Source organism: Rhinolophus ferrumequinum, chromosome 26, assembly GCF_004115265.2.
Source record: "Rhinolophus ferrumequinum isolate MPI-CBG mRhiFer1 chromosome 26, mRhiFer1_v1.p, whole genome shotgun sequence".
Taxonomy (NCBI): Eukaryota; Metazoa; Chordata; class Mammalia; order Chiroptera; family Rhinolophidae; genus Rhinolophus; species Rhinolophus ferrumequinum.
Window position 1 is genome coordinate 23,096,222 of NC_046309.1, and position 22,029 is coordinate 23,118,250.

A 22,029-nucleotide genomic window follows, 5' to 3' on the forward strand; every position below is an offset into this window, starting at 1 on the left:
GAACCCTTTTATTGTGTAACATTCAGAGAAAAACATACAGTGTTTTTTAGCAAGTCAATTGTTTTTTAGTTGCACCAAATGACATTATATAGACTTTACAATGCATTTTCTAGAACAGAGGCTGGAGAGCCAATCAGTGAAAGATGTTATAAGTCAAAAAACCATCGAGGTAGCAACTTCCTTAAAGGGGGTCCATCTTCTAAACGAATTATGAAGTAGATTGAGAGAAGTTATTAGACTGTCTTCTTACCAAATCACAAAATGTTTTTAATACTTTTGAAAAGTAAAGGTAGCCCAGGCAGCCTTATAAGTGAGGTACAAAAGGCCTTTTCTCTTATAATCAGGCAATTCCTTACTCCTCAAATTTCAGACTACATACTTCCTGTAACATTTATTCTGGAAATTTTACTTACACTTGTTACTTTTTAAGGTTTAGTAAAATGCCTCAGGTGGAGGTAGCATATTAAGCTTTATCAGCTTTTAAAAATTGAAGGAACTTATTGGAATGTTTCCATTTGCTAAGGCAAATCACTCCCCTCAAAATAGGACAAGTTAGTGCCAAATAATAATAAAAAGGGAGAGAGGAAGGAAGTCAGTGGAAGAAAATGAAGACTCCCAGTTCTAGAGCCTGGTTAATCCTGGAGATGTCAGGGCTGGGCAGAAAGAGTGCTGGGGTTTGGTTCAGTGGAAGGGACACTGAAAGGATCAGTGGAAAGGTCAGTGAAATGAGAGGGCAAAAGCGGACTGGAAGTGGGAAGAGGTGAGAATGAGAGAGGATGTAGGAGGGTACCAAAGACAAAATTATGCTTCCCGATATTGTTTCCACCTGGCCCTACGAATGCACGTCCTAATCTAGGAAGCTTTCACATGGAGGACATGTCAAGGTGAACAAGACCTCGTTCTTCATTTTTTCAGTCATTACACAAATATTAAGTGCCTATTTTACATCGGGCACTGTACTCAGTAAAATGGGGCCGAGGGACAATATAAGGTAATACATGGTAATAAAGTGTGAGGAATATTGTGGGGGAAGAGAAGAAGGAGCAACTAATGGTGTCCATACCATTCAGAAAATTTTTCATAAACTGTGTGATATTTGAATTAAGCCTTAAACCCTGGGTATGAGTTTGCCAGGTGGCTACATTAGGAGTGCCGGGGTGGAATGGAGACTTAAGAGCAGAGGAAAGTAATTCAATAAGGCTGAAACCTAGAGTGGATATTGAGAAGTATGTAATTCCCAGACTCTTATGGGTGTTTATGCTAGGGGAATATATTAAACCACACACAAATCAAAAATCACTAGGTTATCCACAGAGATTTGAGGTAGGGTCTGGGTGATATTCTTTTAATAGTGGATAATCTAAAAGAGATTATTCTCATGTCCCAGCAAGGATCTTTTTTTTTTTTTTTTGCCTTTTAATTATTCTACAATTCTGTAAAAATATTATCTCATGTGAACATTGCTGAATGTATAGGCAATGGTTCTTAAAGTGTGGTCCCCAGACCAGCAGAATCAGTGTCACCTGGGAACGTGTTGGAAATAGAAAATTTCAGGCTCTACTCCAAAACTACTCAATCAGATGCTTTAAGGTAGAGTCCAGCAATTTGCATTTTTCACAAGCTGTTCAGATGATTGCAATTAATCTAAAGTTTGAGAACCATCATAGTAGACTGTGAGAAGTGGCAGACTGAATATTGATAAACATCTTTTTGTGTCAAAATCAACATCTTCATGTGAAAAGTAAAAAGGTTTACTTACATTGTACTTTGTCTGTACATTGGTTCACTGTAATTAGAATTACTTATATAGAAAAATCCCTAAAGGTTCATTGTTCTAGTAATGCCAGAATTTTCTTGTTTTAGACTTTAATCAATAGGTGTGTGAACAAGAACAAGTCATCTGTAAAATGGAAATAATGACACTTCCTTTGCAAGTTAATTGTGAAAATATAAATAACAGATTAAAGCAACTGGGACATACCAGAAACTCTAGAGAGGACTGTTGCTGTTGCTATTAGCATTTTAAAATTATAACTGTAATTACTATTACTGTTGTACATAATAATTATTCACCAATTAGCCTTATAAATATGCAGATGACTCAGCGGTTTGATTTGTATTTTAAAACAGGGTGGGCCCTGCTTCAAAATATCAACCCTACTACCTGCCATTGCATCAATTTAGCTTCCTTTTGACTAATACATTCTATTCAATAGATATTTATCAAATAACTGAATGAAGAAATACATCTATTAGAATATAATTACCAATGATGGAGTTAGGGGAGAGACGGCACAGTTTAAGTCTAGATTCACCTATATGTCAGTGTTTTGTTAAGAATTTATCAAGGATTGATAGAAACGGGGTAAATGATGAGTTCCCTTTAAAGGGTGGGGACAGGTAATGAAAGCAGGAAGAGTGCTTGCTAGTGGGAGGAGCCTAGAAGACAGAAAGTATCCCTGAGTGATGATGGAAATATTTTTAAATGCCTATTGTATATATTTCATGATTTTCTTTAAATTTGGAGTTGGCAACAGGACTAAACACCACAAAATCTGGTCTGAAAAATCATTTTGTAATATTACTTATTATTTAGCTTGACTGATGTTTTTACTGAATGGGCTTCTTGCTTGACTGAATTAGGTGGTTATTGTTGTATAACTCTGATATTTGTCAAATCACCAAGTTTCAGATAAATCTAAAATATCTTAGCCTAATGAATGTTTATTCTGCCTTTTTTTTTCAATCTCCTGGAAGGAAAATAGAACGAACCCTTGGTACGTTATTTAGTTCCATACCCACTGTTCTTTCTTAGATGGCTATGTTCAATTCATTGGTCAGAGACTATTTCCTGGACGTATCACATTAGATTATTATATTTGACTTTATTAAACCAATTTTTCTAGTCGTCATGATATGCAAAATTCATTATTTTTATGGCACAGACTTAAAATATAGGAGATAGTCTAAAGATACTAAAAAGCATTCATAAAACATACTTTTCAATTTAATGTACTTATTTAACATCACATTTAAAAATTTTTGCATTCTAACTTTATGTAAGCAGCAAAAAAGGCTTCTAAAATATTTTATGACTTTCCTTGTTGATTTGCTTGTTACAGATGACAAAGTTTGGAAAATACATAGATATTTTGGAGATTGGTTTATTTGAAAGTCAGATTTGTACTTCCTACAGTTTTCACATAGGTAGCTTTTGTCTTTTTTGGCATTGAGAAAATGATTTACAGGTGGTTTTTATATTATAGAAGGAATTTCTAGAATGGAGATTGATGGGCGCTGGGGAGCTAAGGTTTTCTTAAGATTTCTGTTATTTCAAACAGTGTGTCAGTGTGACCAGTAGTGGGATTTTAATGTGTGGACGGAGCCATGTTGTGGCGCAGGAAAGTCCCTGGTGGAAATTACTCCATCTCTGCTTCCCAGTGATGTGCCTGCATGAGACTACGACTGCCAGAGGTGCCTTTCCCTGAGCTTCCCCCTCCGGTAATTGGATTAGCAGTTCTATATGTTCATGGTAACTGAACCATTTACCATCCTCTACAATAGTTAGTTAAAGACTAAGTACTTGTCCAAAAATGGGAGATTCTATAAAGCAGAAACCATAAAGTTGAAAGAGTGAATCTTTGCTAAAGGAAGAGAATCTAGGACAATGGACATGAGCAAGCTCTCTGAAAAATATGCCATCTGACTATACTGATCAACTTGAACTTTCCAGAGTTACTTCATGAGATTTTATACTTTACTAAAGAGACTGACATTGTTCAAAAGCATACTTAAAACCCGTTCTGGAATTACCCACAAGACCAGTTATGAACTGCACGAAAATGTCATGATATTTTATAGCTATCGACATTATCCAGGTTGTGCACCCACTTTGGTGATGGTTGTGAATGGTTTCTGGATATTAAAAAAAAAAAAAAAAAAGAAAAGAAAAAAACGTGGACCTGTCCTTAAAGGACAACAATATAGTGTCGTGAAGAATACTAGAATCTAGCGTTCTGAGGAAATTGCAAAGGAGATTTCCAGAATTATATCAATCCACAAGGGCCCTGGCTCTCAAGGTGTCTATTTTCACAAAGAATGGGGAGGGAAGTGAGCCAACAGTCAGTTTTTCTGAGAGACAGTCTACCATAGTCTTTATGTGTATGAAACTGGGAGCTAGATTGGCTTTGATTGAATCATGATTCTCCAATTTATTACGTATGGGACCTTAGAATTCATCAATTTCTGGGTACCTTAGGATTCTCCTCTACAAAATAGGAATAACAATGATAACTAACTCTTATACCTGTTGTGAAGATTTTATGAGTTATTTTTTGAAAAACACTAAATTAATACCTGACACTTAGTAAGCCATCATTAAATGTGAAAATTGTTAATATTATGAAATGCTTATATAGATTATATGCACTTGCATATAATTTTAATTTTATATGAGTAGGCATTGTGTTCCCCATTTTGCAGATGAGTACGTGTCCTGCTTAGTCTTAGAGGAATTAATTAACTGGTGTGAAGTTCAGAGAAACAGTAATCTGCTGGGCCAGGAATAGCACTCAGCTACAAGTGATCAGGTTTCTCCTACTTCCTGTGTCAATTACGTAAAATAGCTGAGACACATTTTGGTGCCCTTTTAATAGCCCTTGTCTACTAGAACCAGCTTGACTCCTGATGGACAGAGATGAAATGAATCAGCTCTAGAAATCTGATTCTGATAAAACTTGCCAAGAATCTATCTTTGGTTTTGCTACTGTCATTAGTGTTGTTCACTAGATATTTCTTTCTTTCTGCCTCTGGTTGTAGAGTGTGATTGTATTTCCCTGCCCACTTTGAAGTTACACATGGCTACATGACCTGCTTTGGCTAATGCAATAAGGGATGGAAGTGACTTGGCCCTCTCCCAAGAGGAGGTTTTAAAGTCATGTGTGATTCATCATGTCCTTTCACCCCTGCTTAAATGATTTCAGAAGTACATTGTCAAGATGGAGTTTCCATCACTGGACCCGTAATGGACGTGTGGTATGATTGAGAAATATTCCTTGATGTTTTAAGCCACTGAGATATTAAGGTTCTCTTTTTCTGTAGTACAACCTAGCTTGTGCTGACTGATGCAACTATCGACCAAAATAAGAACATTGAATAGCCAGTAAGGGATTTTAAAGCTCAGTATAAAACATGAGAGATGCTAAATCATGGCTTCACAGAGCCGAGTACACACCTTCTGTGCTCTCCGTTTGTCTGCTCGTTGATTTTGGTGGTAGATTCGACTGAAGTTGGATACAATTACTGGAACAGGTAGAGCGATGACCAAGACCCCACTCAGAGAACAGATGGATCCAAAAATCTTCCCTGCTATGGTTTTAGGTACCATGTCACCATACCTGGGTTAGAAGGAAAAAATATATTGTTTTAAGTCACACAAATTTATTTCCACCGGCTACAAATATCTTCTTGCTTTAAGCCAAAAGATTTTTTGAGAGAAACCTATCTCTACTTCATGAGTACAATATACATGGCTTAAGACTTTAATAAACCAGAAATTACAAATATCTGAATATAAAAAATTATCTTTTAAGCTTGCAGAAATTGATTCTAACATTTGAAATTTTTTTGATTGAACAATATTTTAAGCCAGATGATGTAATGATAGCTCTTCAATTTGTCCTTTCTATAATATGGCATAATTCTTTACATTTATTCAATCATAATTATTTCCATGCTGAATTTTATAGTCTATATAACACGCTTTTCACTGAATTTTTTTTTCAACATTGGATCAGTTATAAAATCTAAGTAGAAGAAGTGGTACATCACATTCCTTTCATCAGGTATAATCACTTAACAATAAACTTTCCAAGGTCCCATTGACCTTCACTTATGAAATCCAATGGCCATTTATCCATCATAATCTTACTCCAGCTCTTTTGTATGTGGTTAGTTGACTTCTCTCTCTTTGAAACACTTTTTATTGGCTTTACTATTAGCAAATTCCCCTAGCGGAGCGTCTACCTTATTGGCTGCTTCTCCATCTTCTTTTCTAGCTCCTTTTCCCTTATCTGATTTCTAAATCTTGGAGTAATTTAGATCTCAAACTAGAGTCCTCTCACGTTCTCCATACAAACCCTCTTCCAATGTGATTTCATCTAATCCCTTGGTTAAAGCTACTATCGACGAGGTGGTGACACCCTAATTCACATCGGCAGTCCTGATGTCTATCTCGAAAATCAGACTCATATCTTCCGTGATCTGGTCATATCTCTGGATATTTAAAAGCCAATTAAGAGTTAAGTTAGCCAAACAAGAACTCTTATTTCTCCACATCCCTCTGCCCACCCTCAAATCTGTTCGTCCCTTAGTCTATCACCTCGAACTAAATGGAACGGAAAACCGCCCAACTGCTCATATCAAAATTGAAAGAACCAGTCTATTCTCAGCCCCAGTGTCCCATTTCTCAGCTACTCTCACCAAACCAAATTATATCCTATTTGGGTCTCTTTCCTCAGCCTCCATTTTCCCATAATAATCCAAGCCATCATTTCTTTCCAGAGCCATGGAAATAGCTTCTTACCTGATCTCTCTTTGTCAGTTACCACTTTACAATTCATGCCAACATAGCAGCCAGTGTTAATGGTTTTAAAAATGGAGATTGGACAGTCGCTACTTTGCTTCACCTTTTAATGGACTTGAAATGAAAATAAATCCAAACTCCTCACTTTTGTCTCTGAGGGCCTTTGTCACTTAGTTCCTGCCTATATTTCACACCTCCTTCCTCCAAGCTCACTGTCCCCTGGCCACACTGGCCATCTGGCTTTCTGTCACATGGTCAGTCCCCAGATCATAATTATTCAGCTGGAGCCTTAAGTGTCTCCATTCCAGAAGTTACTTTCCTGCCACCTTATCCATAGTGGTTTTATTCTCGCCTCACAATTCTCTGTAACATTTTCCCATTTGATTACCTGCACAGTATTTATTAACACATGATATTTTCTAATTCATTAATGCATTTATTTTCTCACTCCCCACCTGCTCTTCTGACATTAGAATCTAACCAGGAGCTGCTCTATTTTGTGTCTCACCAGCACAAAGCAGGCTGTTAATAAATATTAGTTGAATGAATACATTTTCTCTACCTTAGTGATTTACAGTTCTCCTAAGAGTTTATTCCTAGGGATGCAGGCCTTTTGATCATATTATTTCAGAAGTTACCCAGCTGCATTTGTACAGCTCTCGTTACCCCTATTCTCTTTGGGGCTCTGGGGTCCTCAGCTCTCTGAGAGTTTAGTCCTTTGAAACAGTGCTCAGAGGAGCTCAGGTATTAGAATCTAGACTCAAGGGAGTTTAGGAGTAATTGTGGATACATTATGTCTTGAAGGGTGATCATTGTTTTGTGGGAAAACATTTGTTTGTCAATATGGAGATGGAAGTTGTTGAGGAATTGGCCCAGGAAAGGCCGGTGAGGGTGACAGCGAGCTCTGCTGACTGGCCCTGCCTGTGGTGATCCCTTTCCAGGCTCTGGTCCTCTGCTTTGGAGACCCAGTTACTCATCCTTGTTAGTGTTTGTGGGTGATCAGCACAAACACTAACAATTCACCATAACTAAACTAACTAAACTAATAACTAAACTAATTCACCATAACTTGAACTAATTCACCATAACTAAAATGTCCACAAGGCTTGGGCATCAGAATGGCAGTGTTAATTGATAGTAAAAAATAATAATAACCCCAGGACTGGAAGGCTGTCGTCCACCGGGGGAGTTCAACCATAGTCTGACGATGATGTTAGCGAGGAGGTAGTCAAAACTAAAGGAATTTACAAGGCGAGCAAAAAGGGCCGAGACCTTTCTTACCATAGGGACACGTCACTAGAATTGGAAGAACCACCTTTTATACAACTCTGTGTGCACATGAGCCAATTTTTATGTGTGCCATGGTTCATGCCGAGCATGTGGTCTTATTTTATAAACCTCTTCTTTCCCTTTGTACCGATTATGCAGTAGGCCCTGGAGAAGTGCAAAACACATATACCCTCCCCATACAGCACACATACAAGCAGCTTTTCAGAAAAGGAATTTGATTTTAATGTCTAGCAATTAAGATCTAGAAAGTGTTTCTCAAAGGGAAAGTAAAGAAAACTCAACTATTTGTTATGGCCAGAGAAGACAAGCATTGAGTCCACGTAATAAAAATAAAATTTTGAACTATAAATACATGAAATAAAATAGCGAGATGAATTCATCATACAGCTTTTGTGCCTCTCTCCAAGAGATTTTTTTTTAAATAAGTATTTATTAATAACTTTTTTAATAGTCTAGGCTCACCATGTCACAGAGTAGGCAAGCCTAGCACACCAGCAATTATTAGAGAGAATTAAAGGTTAAACTGTGTGGTGTGGCCCCAAAGCTCAGGCAGACTCCAGAAAGACATAGGCTGGTAAGTTCAGGTAGCAGGTTGTACTGGTAGAAATCGGGGGTATTTATGTACTCAGAAGGGTCGCGTCTAAAGGCAGTGAGAAAACTGAATCTGAAGGGCTTGATCAAAGCATTCAGGGCCAATTCATAAAGTAGCTTTCCTTGGGACAGCAATTTTTGATGAGGTGCCTGTGATTCAACTAGAGAAAGAATCAGTGCAAATCCTTTTTGGATGTAAACAAAGATGATAATATAAATACATAAAGCAGGAGGATCCATAAGGTCCAAGAGGTAACAGACCCACAGGGTGCTTTGATGTCACAAAGCTATGCTAATTTGTATCAAATGCAATTACAGTTATTATTTACCTCTACCATATTTGTTTATCCAAAATTCCTTCACAATCAAGCAATTCCTTCACAATTAGAGATGACTGGTCAGTCCTGCAATGATCATGGAAATGCGGGACAGAAAAGGAATTGTTCCTTAGTTGGGACATCTTCCCTCATCTTTTCACTGGTGGGTAGAAAGCCAGAGCTTTCTCATGTTCTAGCAAATTAAGATGGTTTCTAAGTTCTGCTGCTGTGAAGCTAAGGCAAAAGGGAGATGGTGACAGGGCACAGGGGAACAGAACTGACAGGGGGTTTAACGTCATCCGGGCTGTCTTGGGAAAATTTGTAATGACACCCTGAGCCCTGGGCGACTCCCCAAATGACACCATGACTGTTTCCACACATCCCTTGGTTCTGTGCATATCACCCTTTCTGGTTTTCTCCCTGCTCTCCTCCCCTTTTAAAGATTACTGCTGTTAACATTTGTGATATTTTAAGTACACTTTACTAGTTTGAATACAGTAAAGAATCATTAAAAATACACAGTGTGATTTACATCTGTTCTTACAATGTTCATTTTGTCTCTCCTTTAGGAAGGACCCTGAGAAATGGAAATGGGTAATTCTTATCCACAAAGTTGTAAATTGGGCACAAAATCTGCTTGGGATGGGGAATATTTCTCTGGCAAAACCAACTGCTTTCCTTTGTTTAATAAAGGATCTTTTAACTAGTATTCAAACTCTTAGCCAGAAGCAAAATAGCATTATATACCTCAGGAGCCATATCTCTGAAACTCAGCGGAGGAAAGACTTAGCATGGAAAGCTTTATAATGAGAAGTGACACTTGCTGTGGCTAAATGATCGTTTAGTAAAATATTGCCCACAATACTGGCATCTTTTAATAATTATTTCTATCCTAGGCAACTTGTGTACCAGTTGGTATTTTATTCTTTCTATTCCATATGAAAGCATACTGCATTTTCCTGACTCCCTAGTCTTAAATTTATGCCATGCTCAGCAGTATTATATATTCTATTCTTTCTTTTTTCCTTCAGAATTTAATATTATGTCTCCAGTCTTTAAAAATCCGTTTCCCAAAGTCTTACACTAAAATAGTATGGAGCTGTGGTTTTGTTTTCACAGAAACATTTTTTTCAATATTAAAATAAAATTGATTTAAAGACTATAGGGTCCTCTAAGGTTAAATAAGATAAATATGGAATTCTTAAAAGATAGAAGAAAACAGGAGAGAGGCGAGCGTCTATCCTAAAATTAGTCTATCTAAAAGAACGACTATCAAAAAGTTGTATATAATAAGAATGAACAGATTTGAACTTTGTTAATTGAAGGGAAGCTTTTCCCATATTTCTTGTAAGTTTTCCCTCTTTCTCTTACATTGCCATGTAGAGTCACTCCAGTTTCTTTCTGATCCTTTTTCACCCTGGACATCTGCCAAACTTCACGTTTATTGCTCCCTTTCCTCCTCACATTTGTTAAAATGTACAATATGGAGGTGTCATTCACATAAAATGTTAATTCTAAATTTGCACATACTAACCAAAAATACTTGGCTACAATTACAATCTTTGTCATATGTTAAAGATCATATTGAGTGGAGGACCAACTCTTTAGAAGAGATTCAATTGTTGGTTCTTGAAGTTGTAATCTCAAATATCATCCAAAGGTTTCATGCAAAATACTTAAATTCTGGCATGCACTCCGTACCAAAAAAGTGGCTCAATCTGGTTAAAATTCAGACCAATAAGTAGAATGAACATATATGTCGATCTATCTATTATCTCTCTCTCTCTCTCTCTCTCTCTGTCTATCTATCTATCTATCTATCTATCTATCTATCTATCTATCTATCATCCATCCATCCATCCATCCATCTTCCCAATTTATTAAGAAATATCAAAATAGTTTGAGAAGTGTGCATAATTTTAAAAAATAATACATTAAAAACCAAATGTTATTAATATCCACTCAATTTTTCCCTTTTTGTCATTTCTCCAGAAATCATATGGCTAGAGTGGTTGCCTTTAGATCTCAAATGGAAAATATTTCCTTGAATTTTCTCACTGTTCAAACACAACACTGCTAGCTTCCTAGTCCTATTCATAGAGTTTCTATTTTTCTCCTCTTTTTATCTGAAGAGTATAAATATAGGTTCATTCGATAAAGTAGAAATGTTATATAAGGCAAATCTCCTTAGCTAAGGCATAACTTTCCATCTTTGAAATTACACCCCATACATACTAACAGAGAAAAAAAACACACATATATTTTATGAACAATCATGAAGGCAGAAAAGATCTTCATACAACAGGAAGGAAATGCTGATTTGAAAATAAACCTCAGTGCTTACTGGAACTCAATCTCTTACTCTCCCTTTTTCTTTGCTCTGATGAAAAAGTCTTAAATTTCTAGATATAAGGAACAGAGTGAATGGATCCTGTGCAGCTGCAAAGAAGTCCAGGAGCATGTTGTCACTGTATAGGGCAGGAAATATTGTGTTTCAACTACTAGATTAGTTAAAAAGCAAACAAACAAAAAACCCCAAAACACAAACAAAAAAATAAAACAAAAACAATTTCACATAGGATATGAAGTATGTGGGGGTGTATTTGAAAGATAGGTATCTGCTACGATATGTCTGAATGTACCTCCCCAAAATTCATATGCTGAAATTCTAACCCTGCATGTGATGGTGTTAGGAGGTGGGGTCTTGGGTGGTGATTAGGTCATGAGAACAGAACTCTGGTGAATGGGATTAGGGCCCTTATAAAAAGAGACCCCACGGAGCTCTCTGGCCCCTTTCACCATCTGAGGACACAGCACAAAAGGCACTAGGAACCAGAAAAAGGGCCCTCCCCAGCCACCACACCGGATCTGCCGGCACCTTCATCTTGATCTTGGACTTCCCAGTCTCCAGAACTATGAGAAATACATTTGTGCTGTTTATAAACTACCAGGTCTGTGGTCTTTTGTTATAGCACCCCAAACGAACTAAGACAGTATCCTTTAAAAAAATTAGATGAAAATTACATGTATAACAATACCCTGATGAGAGCTATTAGATGGTGAGTGTGTGTGTGTGTGTGTGTGTGTGTGTATTTTAATTACTGATTTTATGTTTGAATTTCTCTCCTAGACCTGACTGCTAGTCAGAGAGGTCTGATAAATTATTTCTTCTGACTTGTAAGCTGGATCACTTCTCAATTAATAATTCTACCCCGTAGGGTCTCACTAGCTATGTGATTCATGGATTTTCTGCCATAAGCTTGCCATTCTAGAAGGAATCATAGTTTGATGGATAATTTCTATAGTAGCTGCATGTTTGCAAATAGAAAATGACTTTTTATAGAGTGTTGCTGTATAACACCTGCCTGTGGTACAGAACTTGTTTACCAGAGCGGCCTGGTATTACTTCGATAATAGATTTTTCTTTGACATGTTAAAATTAATGCTTGCCTAAAAAGCTGCTTTGATTTTGTCTCTACGTCTCTTGCCTGTGAGATCGATCACTATCTGAGCATAACTGTGTTGAAAACTTGAAAAAATTTTTTTGGATTATATTACATATATAGTTATTTGAAGCATTCTGTGTTCTTGACTATTTCTTTAAATCTAAGCCAAATTTTGAGCCACTATTTAAAAGTATTTTTCCTTTTTCCCTTTTCCCAATGGTCACATCATGAGTAATCTTAGCATCGACTATATGAAAGGGGCACCAACGGACCCCACACCTTAATTAGTAGTTTTTAGCCAGTAGTCCTTGGACTCTTAAGGAATTCATGTATAAAATTGAAGTGGATTAGAAACTTCATAATAGTGTATGTCTTCATAAGCATTTTCCTGAAAGTTTTCAGAGGTTTTATTAAATTATTAAAAGTTGTATGGCACAAATTGTATTAAGCTCTTGTGTTCTGAATATTTAAGAGGATATCAATGTCATATGTTGTCAATATAAACAGTTTGAATACACATCGCACAAAGGAGAAGCTGTAAGAATGTATTTTACAACTGCAGAAATACCAAATGTCCACTAGGGGGCATAAAAACCTAAATGAAAATGAAAACAAACCAGGATACTTTTTGGTTTTTACACGCTGAGAGAGAAGTATTTTCAGTAAATTACCTGTAAGGCTTCCTTATCTTTGCCTACACACATTCAATATTTGAGATATATTTTGGGCATTTTATTCCTCTGGAAATAGTTGAACAAGACAAAACGTCACCAGTTTCATAGAATATCTGTTTTCACACTGTTTCCAAAAAGATGCAAAATAATTCTGAAAGCATTTTCTATTTCTTTTAGAAAAATAAGTAAATATTTGTAATGTGAGATATCACAAAAGCATAATTTTAAACAACAAGCCCTTTAACCAAGACCTTTACTGTGAAAATTAGGGGAAATGAAAGGATTGGGTTTGCGTATAGAAATGGGGAAAATGGAGAAGAGGACTAAGATGCTTTTAGCACATCCACTCACATTTATACTCACAGCTCAACATAAGATTTCAGTAGGTCTTACTGTTTCCTCTAGCTTGTGCCCTTTTTCAAAAACAAATTCTTTCCTTTCTCTTTTTTCTCTTGATTCTTTTTACATGATCAAATGAGGCTCTAAAGATTCTAAAGGTAACATGATTATAATCTAATATCCTAATAAAAGGTTTTTTACCTAAATTACTACTATCAGTAAAAATGTTTATAGTCTCCTTTAAAGAATGTTTTCCAAGTATGTTTTCAGAGCCTATGCTTGTAATACTTATTTTATTCTTTATTTTAAAGAAGTCATGAAAACATATGTACAATTGGTTATTGTGAGACACACATTAAAAAAAAAAAGAACACACACACACACCCAAAACACTAGAGTGCTAGAGGCTGGCTTTCCCAGCTGTGAGAGCACCGGAAATATTTTCTCTTTCTTTGGGTTCCTAATCTTTGTTGCCGGGAGCTATCTTTTCAACCTCACGTATCTTGGAGTCTGATCGTGTCATTCTCTGGCATACAAGCCTTCCTTGTCTCTCCATCACCTGCAGGAAAAAGCTCAGCTCCTTCGCGTGACATACGCAGCCTTTCAGGACTTTGCGCGTCCCATCCTCCACGGCTCACCCACACACACTCGATGTTCTAATTGGAACAAATACCTTTCTATTAGTGGACTGTACTACGTCCTTCTATTCCTCTATGCCTTTGTACATAGTGTTCTTCATAGAAGATGCCCCGTTGCATAAATCCTTCAGGCGAACTCCTAAGTTACATTGATAGAGCTCAAGCATCAGGGCTTATTCGAAGAACTTCTTGACTATTTTATCTCCGTCCAATAAAAGTAATAGGCTCCCTCTTAATGCCTCCAAGGCTGCTTGCAACTAATAGAGGACAATTAGCTTTTTACAGGTCTATTTTATTCCATTAAGCTATGAGGTCCAGGAGGTCATTGTTCAGGTCACCATTATGAACTCAAGTCTAGCACAGACCTTGTCCAGTGCTGAGCAAATAGTTGGAGCTCAATAAATGTTTACTGTGTAAATAAATCCTCCAGGGAGCGGTCTGACGGTAAACAATAAATATGGGAGGGAGTGAAGGAGAATCCACACCTACCACTCTTGTTCTCTTCACCATATTTCCTTTCTTCTCCAGGCCCAGCACCATCTCATCTCCTCAATTCGTCTAGATTCCTCTTCGGACGCTTAGATAATGTGCCCAGAATAACCTAGTTCTAAAGTTAATTAATCTTACTTTTTATACCCAGAGAAATCATTTTTAACCTACATGATTTCAAATGAACAAAGAAGCCGAGAGACCTGACACTTTCCCAGTTTCTAGCTATTTCCCATGGTCACGTTTAACCAACGTGTATCCAGCCAGAATTTCAAAATACAAAGCCCCTCAAATTTGACAGATGATGCAATCCTCAAATGGCAAACAACGTGAATGGAACGACTTCTGGTTCTCTGAACGTCACCTGTTGTCCTGGGAAATGCCTGAGTCTTTCCATACCTCTCTAATCTTCTTACAGATGCTGCTAATCTCAGATAATGAGTACTAGCAATTGTCTGAAAATTCCGTTGTTTGGTATTCATTTTTCTTAAGGTCCTTTCTGGTTATGCCATTGCAGTATATTGGAGAAGATATGCTTGTCTTTCACCGGCAGAAAATTAATCCATCAAGCAACTCAAGGTCCCGGCTAATGCCCAGTCACCTTGGCTTTGGGCTGATGGCACCAGCTCCATAGGCTGTGTGTTTTGCTTTTGTATCCCAAGGGGTTTCATCTTCAACACTGGCTGCTCTCCCACTGGACGCTTTCCTCAGTCACCTGCTGCTATGGTGTCATGCGGGGGACTCTGCTCGCTGGACCAGTTGTCACGCAGGGCGGCCTGCAGGGTCTCCGGTCCCGTTCCCCACACAAGAACGCAGGACATGGTGAGGCCAAAAAGGAACACCCACGGAGCCATAGGTAGGGGAGTCACACCACTATACTCTCACTGGCGGCTGGGTTGGAGACACAGGAAGCAGGAGCCACACAATTCTCACCCCTCACTGCGCTGCTTGCAGGCTCAGCCACCATCTTCTTGCTAGCCCCCATTTGCTGCTAGTGTAGCCACGGCAGTTATATTCGTGGCCAATGGCTCACTGGTTACAGCTGACGGCCAACTAGCCACAGCTGCTGGCCATTTGATCACAGTCGATGGCCATTTACTACCTGAGCCAGCACCTTTCTATGTGAAGCCGAGAGCCTGGAAACTGCTTTTTGGGGCTCTGTCCCCACATATGGCTTCCCTCTCTTCCTGTCCTTTGAGGCTAACTCTGTTAGAGGACGCTCCCCAGTGGGCATGGTTCCAAGTCACTGCTGCTGCCCTGCTGTCCCCCCGGAGGCCAATCTCGATGCCATTTTTGACAGTTCTGTCCATAAGTTGGTTTTCTTATAGCCAGCCACCTATCTCTGTTGCTGACATCACCAAAATTATTCATTGTTTACAATCCACTCAAACACTCCTAGGTGGCTTGGCCATGGCAGGAGGACAAGTTGGTTCCCAGGGTTATGCCTGCAGCACAAGTCTTAGAGGAGAATTCAATTAGGCATCATAACAGCCTGAAGTGGAGATGTTGACTGTGAAAGTTGTAATGTTTTTCCACCTGAGTTTGCACATTCTAGAACCTGTTAGCTATTATTTGCCTCATAAAAATTTCCAGATGTCTTTAAGAATTTAGTTATTTTATTTTGAACTGTACTTTAAAATTACTTATAGATTATCCAATAATGACCTAACATATCTCTTGTTTCTAATTCTGCCCAGGGATGCCTGATAATTTTGCCACCTACTACTTAAGTTTTACAGAAAAGAGTGCACAGAATTCTAAGCTGTACTGGAGGTAAGACTTGACTCCAATGGGGCAGGGAATCAGGTTCTGTTGTGGCAGCAGCAGAGTCACACTGAGCAGGTGGTGCCGCAAATACAAGCTGTGACCCTCCTGCAGATCTGGAGGCTGGGAAGTCCAAAGTCTAGGCTCTGGCAGATTTGGTTCTAAAGTCAAGGTGCTGGCAGATTTGGTTCCAAGTCTGGTGAGGTCCCACTTTCTAGTTCATAGATGGAACTCTCTAGGGCACTAATTCCATTCGTGAGGTAATTCCATTCGTGAGGGCTCCACCCTCATGACCTCATCACCTCTCAAAGGCCCCTCCAAATACTATCACATTGAGTGTTAGGATTTAACATACATATTTTTTGGGGGTGGGGAACGAACATTTGGTCCATAGCATGATCCAATGGCAATCCCATGAAGGGACTGGCACCCCACACTCAGATGACCACCCCAGGAAGGGCTTGGGCTCCTCCCTGTTCTGAGGTGGAGGTGAGGACCCACTTTGGGACGCACATCACAGAGCAATTAATCACAAGCCATCCAGGCAGGTCCTGGGCTGCCTTGTTCCTTCCTCATTTACGCATCGCTCTGCCCACTCACCGACCAGGGACTTCTTTCCTGCTAAAAATTCCAAAGTTCTTTAAGCATACATAATTTAATGTGATTCTGCTTCATGTGACTAGTCGCAGTTGTTTAAATATAAAAGGAAAGGATATCAGAGAACCTGTGATTTAACCTCCCAGAGACAGCCAGGCATTTCCACTAGAATTCTGGTCTTCAATTTAACCTAGAAAGTTTCTATATCCTTAAACAAACTTTGTTTTTGATGAGAATCCAAGGTTCTATATTTACACTAGAGATGCTTTTGAAGAACAATTCCATTCCAATCAATGTGAGACAAAGTTATTTCCTAAACCTAAACGAAGGTAATATATATACTCTGTGTTTTGACTCATTTACTTCTTAGGAGATTAAAACATTGATTGACTGGTCATTCTTTCTATGGACTATGTAAATTAGCGTATATCCTGGGTAAACATAAATTAAGAGAGTCTTAAATAAATTCATGTCTTTGTAGTTCTAACTGGTCAGCTTTCTATATGAGATGTTCCTGTGGTGTATTCTGATTGTGTCTAGTTAAAATAACACCACCACAAAACAAAATGATAAAGAGGAAACAAAAAAGTTCCTGCTTAAACGTAAACAAACAAAAAGAAACTTATATAAAAAAATACTATTTTCCTGAAGTTTCATTTTAAGGGAAAAGGGTAAACAAATTACATGAAAATAAGTTGAACCTAGAAATTCATTTTTTAAAAAAAATTCTAGAATATATCTTACATTCCAAGCACATTAAATGCATAATTTCTTACATCTCTTTGTGTTCTGATCGACACTGGATTCTTCTGGATATGAGATTAGATTATAGGCACAATACCTTACTTTCAAAGTAGTATTGCTTCTATTCAGCGTCTAAGCAGGAAAACAGAAACCACCTCAAGAATTCACCACAGAATGGACATAATGAAGGAAGGAAGGGGGTGTGTGTGGCAACAGTGTTGCTGGGACCTGAACACAAACAAGACCGGAGATCCCCCAGGAGGGAGCAGCCAGAAGCCAGAGGGTGGAGGGGCAAACAAGGTTTGCTGCATCCAAGGGCAGAGTCCTTGATGGAAGGTGGATCCTGACCAGGTCTTTACAGAAGAAACTAGGGCCACAGAGGAGGGTAAGCTGCTGACTTAGAAGGTGCAAAGAAGGAAGACACATACCCGACCTCTCCCCTGCCCACTTCCAATCTCCTGCCACTGCTCTCATTGGTGAAACCGGCAGAAGATCAGGTGACAAGACAACCCGGGAAAGGCAGCTCCCTTGGTAGCTAGGAAGATGCAGAACCAAACCGGAACCCAAGGCTTTGCCCCCATAGCTGTCCTCTGTCCACCTCGCCATGGCTCACTGCTAAGGTCCATGCTAGTTCCCAGACGTCTCAATCCAGACGCAGGGCTGTTATTTTGTTGATTGACTCCAGCCCTCCCACTAAAAGCAGGTAATTACATTTTACCAGAATTAGAATCCTGGTAGTGAGACTGATAGGAACTTTTCGGGTAACAGCACCACGTGTCATGTCATTCTGTGTTTTTGAAACATCGCACGCGTATCCGCCTTCCTACCTTAAGGATTAAGGGAAAGTTGGGTTTCTCCTAAGGGCAGGCTCTGGGTGGTTCAATTTTTGTCAAAGATGTGCATGTCAATCCATTGTAGATTCAGAATAAGCTAAAGACCCAAAATATATTTTGACAGAGTGAGGAAAAATAATGCGAAACATGAAGCAACATTATGAAGATGCCTATTGAGATCTGATGGTTATAAAATGTTCTACTTGCATGAAACGGTCACAACGTGTGATAAAAGCTGGCCCCTAGGGCTTCCAAACCTCTTGCTGACTAAGTGCTGCCAAGAAGCTCTTAATTAGAATGAACCATTCCCGAGTTGTATCCTTCAACAGGTCATTGAGAATGTCATCAGTAATCAGTCAAAGCATATTTTCAGGTCAGGTGAACATAGGTAAAACCAAGTTGCCTTTAACAATGAATATAGTTCCACAATTAGTTCAGCTGCTCATGAGACGTTTCATTGGTGGAATTTTGGCTTTTGTTCTTGCAATTTCTGTTGCTGTTGTTTTATTGTAGTAATGAAAGTTGATAGCTAAACCTGTCAAAGCCTGGATGTTAGTTATAAATTTAAATAAAGAAAAAACATTTGTATGTGTAAAGGAGAATATAAGATTGTAGATGAGGGTTTTGACAGTGAAATGAAAATCTAATATGAGTGCTTTAAATTAAAAACAAGAAAGAACATAGTGGTTCCATTATAGCTATCAGTACTATGGATAGCTAGATTGCTTCTTTAAGATTTGCTTGACAACTTTATGTTTTGACCACTAATGAGGGTTTATGATAACGGTTTATTTACAGTTGTAGGTAAAGCTTTCACAACACAATGCCTTAACTTCTGAAAAGCCATCACTATGTGATCAAGGATGATTGATTTTCATCATGAGAAAATGAAGCTTAAACTTGAAATAGCAGAAGTAACATTCCTTGAAATAGTCCTTGAAACATTTGCTAGTGGTTTGATAAACACAAATAAAACTGTCTGCTTATATAAAAGCACTTAAAGTAGCAAGCTTCCACATATCAAAAAAAAAAAAAAGAAAAAGAAGTTACAGCAAATAATAAACCTAAAAGCAAATAGTCCCCTTAAATCTATTTTCCTTCATTTCCCTCTTGCTTTTTTCCTTAAAAACTTTGATATTAAAACTTTGATTTTTCCTTAAAAACTTTGATACTTTGATATTAAGTTTAACACTTGGTTCTTCCCCCTGCCAAAGATCTTACCGTTGAGAAAGGAAGTTGGAGCAATCAACAAATAATTGAACTTGCATTAGCTCAGGATTCTAACTATATACGAGCGCATATATATTTTCTCCTACTTCCAAGATGTTCAAGGTTATTGTTTGCGTTTATGATTTCTCTGATCTAACGTCTACAGAAAGTAATTGCTAATTACATCCTTCACACCTCTGCTATTCACACTCAGGAAGAATGTGCCAATGACTTCTTTTCTTCAAGTCTACATGAATAGCCTTTCCTCATTCTTCATTGTTTCTGAATTATTTTTAAAAAGAGATGTAAATATGTCATTAGGTTGCCTATGTGTTTCCTAATGTACTCATCAAGACTATTTTTTTGTAAAGGGTGAAATGGTAAATGCTATTTTAGGCTTTGCAGGACATATGGCTTCTGTTACAGCTACTTAACTTGGTTGTGGTACAGAAACAGCCCTGGATAATCCACTAATGAACCCGGGTGACCATAATCCAATAAAAATGTCAGTGTCCATAAATAAAAAAGAAACTTTATTCATGGATACTAACAGTTGAATTTCATATAATTTGATGTGTTAATAAATATGTATCTCCTTTTCAATGTTTTCTAACCATTTAAACATGTAAATACTCTTCAAAGATTGCAAGCAGTAAACAAACAGGAACCGGGCTGCTTTTAAACAGCAGTCTGTCTTTTGATAAACGTGATTTAGAGAGACCATTCTTTGTGTAATCAGCTCACTTTGGAAAGGGTAAGTGTTTTCCTGTAGAAGAATTTGAAATCATTCACCAAAATTTTACCTCAATACTGCTAAACTTATGTTTCAACCATTTTGTAATTCTTGGCTTTAGGAAATGTACCTTCCAGGGGAAGAGGGCAGGGGAGCCTCTGCACCCCAGCTCATCCCCCTTTCTGATGATGCCCTCTTCACCTTGACGGGATGCCTGGTGTCACTGGTGTCACTGCACATATAGCAGAGGACAGGAAAATGAGCCCATTGCCCTGGTTTCTGTCTACTATTTATGTAACATTGGTACACAGGGTCGGGGGAGGATGCACCATGTTCCAAACACTGTGCTAAGTGTGGGAAGGCGGAGGCTAAAAGCAGCTGTCCTTGCTCTTAGTGACTTCCAGGAGGGAGAGAGGCAACACAGGAAATAAATTCGGTGTAATAATTATTTTAAGAAAAAGGATTGTGAGATTCCTTGAGAGTTGAGTGTACTTGAGAAATACTTCCACAAGGAGGCAAGATTTGAACTAAATCTAGAAAAATACAAAGAAGTTAGCCAAGCAATAAAGAGAAAAGGCTGTGTTGTGGAGATACTTTCAGGCAACTCCTAGCTGTAGGGATGGTGTGACGAGTAGGTGGAGTAAGTCTGTGATGGCAGGGAGGTGACTTCCTGACAACTCCATGTCTCTCATGCTCTTTGAATTACTAAATCCTCAATTAGAGACTTATCTGCCTAAGAATTCTTGTCTTTACTAAAATACAACTCTTCTGAGCGTAGTCACACATTACGCCTTTGCACTCATGTGTATTTCTTCAGGATTGAATTTATATATCAAATTGTTTCTTGAGGGTAGATTTTAATGGGGGAAAGTTGGAGAGGTCACACTCCAAGGGAAAAAGGCGCAGAAATGAAGCCTGTAGTACTGAAATTCAAACTTGGACTGTTGTAAAATTTTACCCAGGGCTGGTTGTGCCTAGAAAAACCTTTTCTCATGAACTGCCTTTTAAAAGGGCATTTGTTTGTCTAGTAAGAGTGAATGGAGCCAGCCATTATGCCTTAGAGACCCTGCATTGATCTTCACAGTCAAACCACTAAATGGAACTTGACTGCTACACAATGGAGGATTAATTCTCTTTCCGCATAAGCCTGCAGTGGGCATGTCAATATGCATTCATGAACCCTCCCTCTGTGTGCAGAAGAGAGGAGAACATAATAAACAAATTAATGTAGGGAAGTCAAAAGGAAAATGTGGCCAACATACATTTCTTTAAAATTAAACTCTATTAAATGAAATCAGGAAAAAGCAAGTTTTTATGTAACTTTCTAATTTTATTCATGTTTTTGGGTTTACCGTTTATACGTAGTTGAAGCTAATCATATTTTAGAAGAAATAAAACGTGAAAAAAAAATATTTAGTTTTGTTTTTTGCCTTCGTGAGACTTTCTTGTTCAAAGATCCCAAAAGATTATAGAAGATTTGGAATAAGAGTGAATTTAGGTAATTATGAGCTCTCAGCTCTCGCTAGCCTAGAAATATGACAATTGAATGGAATTTTGCTTAGGCTTACTAAGTGAGCAGAAAAGTAAAAAGAAAAAAAAAAGCAATCCTGCAGTAATTGTAATTTAGAGTCCAACATAGTGATTTTGAGAATAATTGTAATGAATTTGTTTTCGCTGTTTTTGCTCCTTTGTATACAGAACATCCACCCATTCATATGGTAACATCTTCTGAGAGTAGGAGCATCTCATACTCATGGAGTAATGGGCTCAGGCAAGAAGAGC

At 38.1% G+C, this 22,029-nt stretch overlaps 1 protein-coding gene across 2 annotated transcripts in view; it reads right to left on the reverse strand.

Annotated features, from left to right (window-relative positions):
* Nucleotides 1–22,029, reverse strand: part of KCND2 (potassium voltage-gated channel subfamily D member 2) — a 463,803-nt gene that overhangs the window by 14,570 nt on the left and 427,204 nt on the right. For both annotated transcript variants that reach the window (XM_033099107.1, XM_033099108.1), the window contains one exon: nt 5,234–5,396. In XM_033099107.1, the coding sequence (XP_032954998.1) occupies nt 5,234–5,396 (163 nt within the window). The remainder of the gene's footprint in view (nt 1–5,233; nt 5,397–22,029) is intronic.